Source organism: Limulus polyphemus, unplaced genomic scaffold (genome assembly GCF_000517525.1).
Source record: "Limulus polyphemus unplaced genomic scaffold, Limulus_polyphemus-2.1.2 Scaffold2078, whole genome shotgun sequence".
Classification (NCBI taxonomy): domain Eukaryota; kingdom Metazoa; phylum Arthropoda; class Merostomata; order Xiphosura; family Limulidae; genus Limulus; species Limulus polyphemus.
In genome coordinates, this window is record NW_013667688.1 from 104,784 (window position 1) to 117,202 (window position 12,419).

Genomic DNA, 12,419 nt, shown 5'->3' on the forward strand with positions numbered 1-12,419 from the left:
CACACACACACACACACACACACACACACACACACTGCTGATATGTATTGTTCATACAGATAGTTGGTATTGACCTGGAGAGAGGCAGAGCTAGCCTTATTTTATTTGTTATTCTGTTTCATACTGATCAAAACTTTCATAAAATTTTGTTTGCAGTTATCATTGTTATGTTCTGTTTAATTCATGGATTTTCTGCTTTTCTCATGATAACTAGGCCTTTTGTATTTCCTACATTCAGTTGTGTCTGCCTAATGCTGGCCTTAGGGCTATACATGCATAATCGAAAGGAGGATCAGTGTTTCAACTGTGATTATTAACGATGATAATTCTGAGTTTGATATTGTAAATTTGGTCATTTTAGTTCCTACCGAAGATTTATTGGTAAGAAGTTGAGAAAATGTTAGTTTTATTGTTATAAGCATCTATACTAGAAATTACTCATTAAAAATTTGTGTTATCAACATTTGTTTTCATTGTGAATTCCTGCCCACCCAAATATATGCATACAAAAATCACGTAATAAAATGTGTGGTTGTCAGGTTTTTGTATAAAGCGAGAATCTTTACAGTAGGTGTCTGTGACTTGTTGGTGATAAATTTCAACAATAAACAAAATAATATAATCAGAATAAGTCAAACATATGTACAAAAGAAAAATTTGTTACACTATTGTTTACCACAATTGAATCTAGAGATTTAAATAATTCTCTTTTTGTAAAAAGTCCACACAGGTGGGTTCAGCTACTTTAGAACACCCTTTGACAAGACAAATTATTATTCTTTATCTCTGTTATTACAATACAAACTCTGAAACTCACTTTAGAAATTGCCTGTTATGGCTAAACACACACACAGGCTAACTTCACTTTTCTTTCACTTTCACTAACTTACTTTCTCTCTATATCTGCACATATTTATAACATGTGACAGCAAAATCTAGTTCACTAGTAACAACATTACACTTAGAGGCTTCGAGTAAGATGATGTCAATAATGTTACAAAAGCCTAGTATAACAGTTAAAGTGCATACACAACGTATGACTCGTATAGAGTTATGTAATGGAACTTTTCATAACTATCGCTTTTAAAATCATTAAATTTGAACTCTCTTGTTATGAAAACTAAATAATCACTAAATAAACTAAATAATAACTCTTAAATCGAACAGTCTTGTATATCCAACAGTGGTAATAGTTTCATTTTGAGCTTACTTACTGATTAAGTGTGTGTGTGTTCTTTACTGTTAAAACTTGTGTACTTGAGAATGATCTCACTAGAGATCAAAACATCATGCCCATTTTAAAAATAAATCTTGCTTACTGTAAGAGCTGTAACTTGTATTAAAAAAAAAAGTGTGTTAATGTAACTAATTGAGCTGTATACACTGTACTGTGTTACCACACACAGCCATTCATGCTCAGATGAACTCTTTACAAAATTTATGTGCATAAAGCAGCACAGAGGTGTAGCTTGACAATGATAAAAACCTTAGTGAATAACAGCAGTATTAGCCAATCACAAAAGTGAACTTTTCTTAACGTTTTCAGCTCCTTTTGTTGGATTGTACCAACATTTCTCTTGCACAAAGTACAATCTTTTTCAAACCAAAAATGGACCAAAAGATATTTTTGTGGGGTGTCAGAATTTCAAGTTTGAGATTTTTGAGTTTGTAGTTAGGGAATTTACCAATGATTTTGGTCAAGAATCAAAGTCAACATTACATGTGTAGTGTGGCCACGAATAGGTGTACAGTAGACTGTGATGCTGTTTTGAGTAAGGGTCTGTTCCAGTGTGTTAGTCATCTGTTGGACAACATGGAAGTTTTAAGTTGGTTGTCCAAGAAAGTTTTTAGTCATCTCCAACGATTGTTAAAATTGAGCCCTCCTAAAGAAAGTTCATGACACTAGTACTGTTAGTAACATAAGTGGTTAAGATTGAAAACTAAAACTTGTCAAAATGATGTTAAAGTATCTCAGGGTATGGTCTTTATAAGATAGATGATGGTTGATTACAAATCTTGTTAATGATTTTGTAATATATACAATTGTAAATGTTAGCTGAAGAACAGCAAAATATGTATTAGAGCTGGACAATTAACATGAATAATCAATATAATTGATTTCCTATGAGCATCAGTTAGTGTCATGTAAAATGATTGGTTAATCAAAATTATAGTTATATTCACTAATGTCTCAAATAATCAACTAATTATAGTTATGGTTTTTACTATTTTTGATTATTCCAACTATCTAATTTTCATATAAGAATAATTAATTCAATGATGTTAACAATTAATGAATTAGCAAATTCCGTTAGTTGTTGAGCTGTAATATACATTAGCATGAAGTGGTCTCAGTAGATATGTAGCTACTCAAACCTCTGCAGAGAAAAGGTAACAAAAGGTTGAAATAGGTATTGACCCAAAACAGTAAATTGCCAAAGCTGGAGATGTGGGCTCTTTACAGATAAATTCAAGTAACTATTGTTGAGCAACAATGAATTAATAGTGGAGAGGAGAATAGTAATGCTTAACAGGTGAAAAGTTGTGATTGTGCCCCCTAAATTGCACCCATATATGTATAAAACATAGTTTTATTTAAAAACATTAATTTTAATATTTTATTTGAAAAAAACAACAACTTTTGACTGCACAAGGAAGTAGTACCCATCATTATAGATTTCTATCTATGCTTCTGGAATGATATAATGAATGTACATCATCTGCAGTGAAGCATGGTGGAGTATCAATACAAGTTTAGAACTGTATTTCACCCAAAATTGTCAGTGATATGCAGAAAATTTGCTAGCATCCTGACTGCACATTCTGATCTATCAGGAAGACTATCCATCAGACAGGGATTCATCTTCCAGCAAAGACAGTTGTCTCAAGCATAAAGTGAATGTAATGAAATGGTATCTTGGCAGTAATGAGACCAATAGAACATTCACAACCATGGTTTGTCTGGCATGAAACCCTGATGTGAACATTTTTGAAGCTATATGAGCTTGTGTAAAAAGTGAGAAGACTGAAAGGTGACCAAACAACGTGGCTGAATTGTAGGAAGTAATACTGAACATTATTCCAACATTATACATTGATGAATTATATGACAAGCTGAAAACAAACCATATCTATTTGTGACTCCTGTTTGTGTATCACTTGTGTGTTTTCATAATTGTTTCCATTAGTAGGTGAGTGTATGTAATATGTCGGTGTCAATGTAAAATTCTCATATTTAACCAGTACATGCAGTTGTATGTTAATGCCAGTTTTTTCTTTTTTTTGGACCAGAGAGTTAAAACAAAGCATAGGATTTGTTTATTAACTTACAAATTTTCTACTGTTCTAACTAAAAAAAATCTGAATATTTTTAGATCTAATATTGGGCCATGCTGTAGTTTGACCAGATTAGACATAATTCTTTTTTAAATTTGACTTCTGAAAACAAAGTAGGGAAAACCTATCTTTAAAGAAACCTCATTTAATGTAACTTTTGAAGTTACATTAAAAGTTATTGTAGGTGGATGGGTAAATTAGTACATAGTAACATGAGAATGTGATTATTTCACAAAATGTAAAAATTACACTTGCTTGCCCATCAAAAAAGTTAAAACTTTAAAGAAATTTTAAAACAGTGTTAAATATTTGTGCTGATGTTTATTTTCATGTTGGTGAATCAAACTTTTGTAGTTGTATACTTTAATCTGAATGCACTTAAATATTTTATGTTGGAATTATTTGTTTGTTAGTAATTTTGAAAGACTCAAACATTTTCAGTTTATTGAATTTTTAATGCATCTGTAATATTTATAATATATCCTGTATGTATTTATATTTTGACAGCAACAGCGAGTTTATTAGCCCAACTGAAGCCTTCTGAAGTGAATGAGAATCATCATCCAGGTTGGGAAACATGGCAGTGTGCCTTTGCACCTGATGAATCTTACTTTGCATGGTCTTGTGGAAATCGTCTTGTCACACTTGTACCTTGGAACAGATGCAAGTCCACTTTGTAAGTTAGCCTTTTCTGCCTTGTTAGTCCTTGTGATGTTTGACATTTTTTTGAAACCGTTTTTAGTTTCATTGTATTCTATAGTCCTTGTGATTTGACGTTTTTCATATTTTAACCAATTTTTGTGATGTTTTCTTTCCTCCAACCATCTTGTTATTAGTCTTTGACATTTTTTAGTTATTCAAGCCTTTCAAAGTAAGTTTTGCGATGTTTATTATTCTTACAACCATTCTTGTCTTGTAATGGTTAGTATTCTTGTGCCAGGTCCAATTTTGGTTATTTTCATAAAAAAGTTTAAGTTAACAACAAAAGACTAATCACACTCCAGAAAAAATACTATTTAAACCCTATGTTTAGGATTACTCCTTTCTTAAGGATTACAGAGTCACACACAAATCCAAACTGATAACTGAAAAAAACACGTACAGCAATTAAAAACTGACTTAACCCTCAACTGGTAGAGTGGAGTTGAAATGATCCACGTCGATTTTTCAAGTCGTTATTTGTATCATAAATAGTAGGGTAGGTCAAAATGATCATAATATAATCAAAAATATTATCTTTATAATACTTCTGGGTCAGAATGACTCACAAACGACAAACAAATGATTACAACAGTAAGACAGAGAATTGCAACAGCACATCTCTGTTCAACACTGAAGAACTGATTTAGAATAGAGTACAGAAAATATCGGGTAGAAAGTGACACTAGCTGAGTTGGAATACTGACTTGAAAAATCGATGTGGCTCATTCTGATCCCATCCTGCTACTTGGATGGTATCAATAGTAATGTCATGTTATCGCATGCACGTTAAAAGAAATTAGAATGACCAACTGAAAGAAAATCGCAAGCTATCGAACAAAAATAAAAATAATAAAAGTAATTGAAAAGGTCAAGAATTATTTCTATTTATTCTAGGTTTATAAGAGTGGATCAGGTGAGATTCTTTGAATTTACGATCAAGAAAACTATTACATTTTGCTAAGAGTTTAATGTTAAATGGTGTTTTATCTACTATACAATGTTTCGTTAGAAAGTGTTTTAGTTCTTCTAATTACTTTTAACGTGCGTGTGATAATTACTATTCTTAATTCAATTTTTAATTTTTGTGTGTTCTTTTCAGTTATCAGTTTATTTTGTTGTGCAGTTATTCCTTATAAAAGTGCATACATTCATTTGAAAGCATTTTATTCTTCAAGATGACACTGCTATTTTTATAGTTTATGGTATAAGGAGAAAAAGCTGTCAGTAAGGCAAATTGTAATATTAGTATTTTACTGATTCCTGTGTGTACGAGTTTAAAAGTTGAAGAGAGAGAGAGAGAAATAACTTCTTTGGTTATTTTATTCTTATTTGACCATAAGTTTAACACAAGTCACATGTTCATATTATGTTAACATTGTTATTTTTTGTCAGCCCAAACAACCATTTCCAAACGCAAATAACTGCTTATAATATTAATAATAATAACTACGTATAGATATGTATTTTTACTTAAATCAAATTTGTTTTGGAGTTTGGAGATATAGAAGGTATTGGAATATATTATATAGTATTGAAGAGGAAAATAGTGAATTTTGTATTAGTTCACTGTGTGAGATGCTGGAAGAGGCGTCGCTGGCAGTCTGGCACACAGGGCCCGTGCCTATTGACCGAGCTCCGAATCTTTTTAAGAACCTAACGATGCCTCTGCCTGCTGGAAAGATGTGGGTCACTGTGAATGAACTAAGGAATTTATTACAGTAGTAACAAGCATAAAGTAGGATTAGCTCACACTAAGAAATTAAAGAGTAGGTTACAACACGTTTTAAATATTTTTTTTTTTTATTTCTGAAAGATGACATTTTCGAGCTAGTGCTCTTCTTTATATCGTAAAGCTTAGAACAAAAATGCACGTGCAGAATTTATAAATAACATACATGACATTTTGAACGTTAGGTTACAAATGTCTTTGAAAAATTACATCTTTTACGCAAATATTATATACAGGTTAAGATTGAAAATGAAACAAAATATGAAGAAAGTGAAATTTTATAAGAAAGAAATTTTCACGTAAACCATGGTTATCGTAGGGTTCACAGATTGTAGATTAATTTCCTTTATAGTCGTTCTGTTTTGTGAGTGTCTGGGTGTTTTGTAAACTTTCGACAAAGGGTAATAAAATCTCATCAAAATAACTGGATATTTGTTCTGTGGGGCAACTGCATATAGATAAAACAGGTCGGTCCAGATGTATTTCTTTGTGAATTTTCGGGTGAATATAGAAGATGGGTGTTCTAGGCTCAATTAAGATAAGATTTTTGGCTGTAGTGAGTAATTCGTTTGGATCAATCATTTGTAGATGTTACTAGGCTGTTGAAATCGGGAATTGGGTTGTCTTGAAGTGGAGTGTGGAAAGTACTGTTATATTGTTTTAAAGCTTCTGTTATTTATAAACCCTTAATCCAAATTATGATGGATCCACCTTTGCTTGCTGGTTTGTCGCACATTATTTTAGGTTAATTGCTTGTTGTGCGAGATATTCTTAGACTTAGTATTCTGGTTTAAATTTAATTCATTGAATTCATTCCAACATTTTTGAAGGAAGTAGTTAAGTGTGGTGAACTCACTGGAAGGTGTCGTCCATAAAGAATGTTTTGGAGATAACTTAGAAAAAAAGATCACATGTATGAGTAATTTTAGTATAGGTTTGAGAAGTTTTAGAAAAATGGGTTTTAAGTCTTAATCTATAAAAAAAATCGTTCGATAGCTTCCATTGTGCAAACGGGACAAACTTAAATCCTTTATTTAGAATGTTCAATTCACTGGGCAAGAGTTTTATATCACTGGGAGTTGTAACAACTTGGATAAGTTCATTATATTCTGAATCATTGGATGCGTTCTTGGTGTGTTGTCTTTAAGTGGAGGAATATTTTTTGTATTTGATGTGGGTATGTCTGAAACCTTCCCTGTTAAAATTACAAAGTTCCACTTCAAATTGTTAGGAGAGCATCTGAATTTGGGAAATATGGATTCATATGTAGGAGTTGTTATAATATGTTTGTCGATCTGTAATTCATGTATTTTGTTTTCAGTCTATGAATGGCCATTGTGTAGCATTATAGAAGGATCATTATGAAAATTCACGTTGATAGCACTGTTTTAAAGAGTCAAATTTGGTGTAAGCTTGTATATGGTTTCAAGCCGATTATTTCGTTGTAGTGTTATAATTTTGATATTTTAACGTTTTCAGAAAATTGTGATAGTTATGGTTGACTTAATGAAAATTTTAAAATGCCTTTAGAAATTTTCTTTCGGTGTTGTACTCTGTTGTTAAAATCTATATCGTGAAGTCGAAGCATAGTTTGTACGTTTCAAAACATAAGACATCGTGATATTCAATTTTTTATTTAAACTTATTTTGTAACTGACAGTTAGGAGGGTTAAATTTTAACTGAAATTCATTAGGAATCAGATCTTTTCGAAGGCATTTGCTAATGAACACAATGTGAGAGTTGTATTTAGTTTTTTATTGTTTTTTGTTTTAGCAGCAAAAATGACTTTTAAACCCGATTGTTTTAATGATCTTGAAGATGATACTGCTGGTTTTGTAGTTTATCATTTAAGTACAGAGTAAAAGCTGTCAGTAAGGCAAAATACAGTATTAATATTTTACTGTTTGGGTTATTTTATTCGTATTTGATCCTAAGATTCTTTGTTGGCCCAAACAACCATTTAGGTCTACCTTTAAAACTGATTGTATTAACGACCCTAAAGATAAATACAATTTGCTGTCTGAGAGAATTATAAAACTGTCTGGCTTTAGGCATTTTTTCCGGTGCAGAAATCTTATAGAAAGAAGTAAATATAATTGACTGCAGAGGCAACAAAGACATTAAAATTAAATAATAGGTTACAAAATCGCAAAGTTTTATATATTTTAATTTTTTGAAGATGACGTTTTAAGTTATTTACCTTGTTCAATATAACACTAAGTCCTTTTTCTTGTTCATTAGGACGTAAATATTTTCATAAAACTGGTTATTGTATTATTTACCACGAGTTAGCAACCTACTGGTAGTAATTTTTCAGAAGTTCCATACATTTCAGTTATTAAGCAGATACTTGTCCTGGCATAATGTCAAAGGATAAAGATTAATTTATTTTCTGTTTATGCCGGCTGGTAAATTTTAACACTTGTTTAATGTTTAATCTTACAAAATACATACCAATACAATGAAAAAGCTTTGGTGTATATTTGGCTTAGATTTTGCAACAACAAAATACAAAGTATTACTATTATTGTTGATTGATTAAATTTAAATGAAGTAATTGTTCAAGTAATTCCTTTTAAAAGTCTTACTACAACAAAACACAACAACAAAATACAAAGTATTACTATTATTGTTGATTGATTAAATTTAAATGAAGTAATTGTTCAAGTAATTCCTTTTAAAAGTCTTACTACAAGCTAACATTAGGAACCAAAAAACCAATTAGTATTCATGGTAAAACAACGAACAGGTGAGTTAAAAGAATATTTTCTGTCCGTTTATGCATCAATTAGGCCACATTTATCAGAGATTTTGGCTCAGCTAGTTCTTCCAAAGCCTGGGACCAGGTAAGGCTGTTTTGTGAAGATCTGTGTATGACTAATACTATAAAAATTAGATGCTTCTGTGTTCATAGTAGTGTTTATTTTTACTTTTGCACTTGTGAAATTATTATGCTCATTTAACTTAAGCACGCCCACCAATAACCTAAAACTAAGAGCATGGTTGCATGTGTTTCTTTAAAATTAAGGAAATATTCTAAATTTATAATCGTGCTTCCTCCACAAAATCTATTTTCCAAACAACCTTTTTATTATGTTAAACCTGGGAAAAATCTACCTTAAGATCAAAGTTAAAACCTAAAATACGATTCATTTCACAAGGCTTTATAGTAGATCAACCATGCAGAAAATATTCCTCTAGACAAAACATTTGACGGCATTTTTGTTTTGTTTTGTTAAAAAGCAGGCATACATTCTAGATCAATTACACTAAGGATAAATAAAAAGATGTGGATGGACTCTGCGTAAATAATTTTCAAAGTCACATAGTCTTGAGTCGGGTCAAAATGGGTGTATCCTAATTTCATATAGATTTACATCTATTTCACTATATCTTTCAGAAAACTAACTTTATTATCACTTAATGTTTATACTACGTGTTACAAATACTTGAAGTTTGAGTTTACATTATTAATATATAGTACAATTGAACCCAAAAGTGCATTCCTCTTAAATTGTAGTTATACAAATTGTAGTTGTTCTAAATCTTTGCAATGTGCCCTTGTAGCTTTCTGTATACTTTTGTTCATCATGCTGTAATTTTTAATTTTATCGTCGTATCCATGTATGGAGGTGTATTAGCCAGCTTCCCTTCAAAAAGAAACTCCCCTTGAAACGATGGTGTACTCTCTAAACATTCTCGAAATGGGAAGGACACCGTTTCAGGTTTTCAACTGACAACCCAAGATGTCCAAGAGCGATACATGGCGTCGTTCAGTTGTATACACGTTATATCTGTGTGAAGCTTTTATGAATAATGCACCTAGAATGAAGCTGTAAACATTAAAATTTAATGGGTAAAGCGATTTTTTTCAAAAGATTTTATATTTATCGTTATATTTAAATTGATTATTACATTTCGCATAATTCACGTAGCCTGTTGTCCATTGTATCAAATTAAGAGCGTTGTCTGCAACGGCCTATTGTCATTTCGTTACTAAGTTACTTTCTAGTCAGTTTGTGGGTTGCAAGGAAGTAGTAAAAACACATCCGGTTCAGTTTTATGCTGTTTGGAGGTAACGTTTTCTCCCTCGAGGTGGATTCATGTACGTGGTGAGGGAACCTCCCAGGGAAAGTTTTGTATTTTCAGTTTACCTCCTCTGGGATGTGAACATCCACCCACGTGTTTGCCGTGTGCGGCGATCCGTGAAGGGGAGGAGAGGATCCTGGTGGTTGAGTTGCGTCTGGGGCACTGCAACACACCACTTTGGCCTTGAATTCCTGTAATTAGGTGGCCTTAGGGTAGACCCCAGGGTCAATCGGCTGGTTCTGTTGGTCAACTGAGTACCTGTTCTCAAGGGGTGTTGTGGATATTGTGTCTGATGCTGGCGTTCGTGTATAGTGCTTACGAAGCCGTGGCGTTGCTGCAGTCTACTTGGTAAACGACCAGCAATCTTCAAGCCATTTTGAACCTGTACCTCGTTTTTTGATCTTGCATTCAATTTCAGACAAACATTTAAGGCAAATGTCTTCCTTTTTTATTCAGAAGGGATTAGAGTGGTTTACTGGCTCTCCAAAGTCAGTTAAGAAGCTATGTTCTGAGGACATCTTGGTGGAAACATCCATATCAAAACACACAGTGAACTTCTCCTGAATTCAAAGGCCACTGGGGAAATACTCATTGAGGTTTCATCCCAAGCTACTTTGAATTCCTCACGAGGATTTATTGTTGAGAGGGATTTGAAGAACATCCCTGAGTCGGAGATCCTCGCAATTTTTTCCAGCCAAGGAGTTTCTGCATTGCGAGGTATCTCCACTTGTAAAGAAGGAATTATACTGCTTACCAATGTTCTTATTTTGACGTTTCCATCACCATATCCACCTCCCACTGTCAAGATATATTATCTTAATTGTAAGGTACGGCTGTATATTCCTAACCCTCTCAGTTGTTTCCAGCATCAGCAGTTTGGTCATTCAAAGGTATCTTCTCGTGGTTATGTGACGTGTACTCGTTGTTGTGGCAAAGACTATGATGCTACAAATGTGTACTGGACCCTCACTGTGTTAATTGTGATGTATCACATCCCTCTTACTATCGTTCTTGAAACCTTGATCAGGGAAGCCTTCCTCAAGAGAGAACATCTTGTCTTCATTTTCTTCAATCTTGAGAAGGCTTACGACACCACATGGATGTATGGCATTTTGTGGAACCTCCACTTGTATGAGTTGCGTGGCCATCTACCCATTTTTTATTCATAGTTTTTTAGTAGACAGGTGATTACAAGTCCATGTGGGTTCAACCATTTCTCGTTCTTTTACACAGGAACTTGGAGTCCCTCAGGGCTATCTTGAGTGTCATGCTTTTCAATGTGAAAATCAATGCTATTACTCGACAACTTCTTCCTACTGTTGCAAATGGGCTCTATGTTGATGACTTCCACATCTCATGTTGGTTGTCAAACATGAGGTTTATTGATTGGTAGCTTCAAATTACCCTCAATCACTTGTTGAAGTGGACCACAACCAACGGTTTTACTTTTTCTTTCCCCCAAACCGATTGTGTGCACTTTTGCCACCAATGGGGTTTACACCCCAAGCTCTGTCTCGGTGTTGTTGTTCTTCCTGTGAACCCTGAGACAAAGTTCTTGGGGCGTATATGTGACCATAAGCTTACTTTCATTTCTCACATTAAGCAGATATGGGTCAAGTGTACAAGGGCACTAAACCTCCTTCTTGCCCTCTCTTCTACCTCTTGGAGAGTGGATCGATGTTCTATACTAAAGATATATCATGCTCTCAAACGATCCAAATTGGACTTATGGGTCTCTGGTCTGTGTTTCTGTCAGGACCTCTGCCTTGAAGATGTTGGACCCCATTCACCATCTGGGGCAACAACTCTGCATGGGGCTTTCCACATTTCTCCAGTCCAGAGTTTGTACCCCAAGTCCCACAAACTTTCTCTTAACCTCCGCTGTTTGCAACTTTCTTTGCAGTACGCTACTAAACTTCGACCCTTACCATAGAATATCACCTGGGGTTGTGTCTTCCTTCCTCACTGGTCTATGCTCTTTTAGAATAGATAGTCTGCCATTCTTACTTTGGCTTCTGCATCCAGGTGCAGCTGGCTGAATTGGGTCTGTCATTGGATGACTTTGCCGTCTCCAGTGGTCAGCCCATCTCATCATGGCTTATTACCATCCCCACCTGTGACCTTTCTTTTAGTCATCTGAGGAAGACAGATACTCCCGACTGGAAGTACCATCTTCTCTTTGCAGAACATCTTTTGAACCATTCTTCTGTTTCCATTTTTACGGATGATTCGAAATCAGGTGACTCTGTGGCCTCTGCCATGGTTTGTTGTAGCTCAGTAGTTGCTCACATGATCCCCTCTACGGTTTCTGTGTTCACTGCCGAGTTGTATTCCAGTTCTCTTGCCCTGAATAACTGATTGTATTAGGTCATCAAGAAATTAATGTCGCATTTTGGAACACTTTCATTAATCCCCCCCCCCCAATTGTACATCAGGAATAATAGTTAAACGAACTGCCTAAACGTCACGTTAGTGTGTAGTCCTTTTAATGTAGTTAAAGTTTAGTAGTACTTTAATCCCTTATAGTGAAGGCACACGTCGAGACGCACATATGGCATGTAA

General features: G+C 33.9%; 1 protein-coding gene across 3 annotated transcripts in view; it reads left to right on the forward strand.

Moving 5' to 3' along the window:
* Positions 1 to 12,419, forward strand: part of LOC106465861 (WD repeat and SOCS box-containing protein 1-like) — a 62,082-nt gene that overhangs the window by 21,020 nt on the left and 28,643 nt on the right. For all 3 annotated transcript variants that reach the window (XM_022393819.1, XM_022393820.1, XM_013926104.2), the window contains exon 3: positions 3,844 to 4,012. In XM_022393819.1, the coding sequence (XP_022249527.1) occupies positions 3,844 to 4,012 (169 nt within the window). The remainder of the gene's footprint in view (positions 1 to 3,843; positions 4,013 to 12,419) is intronic.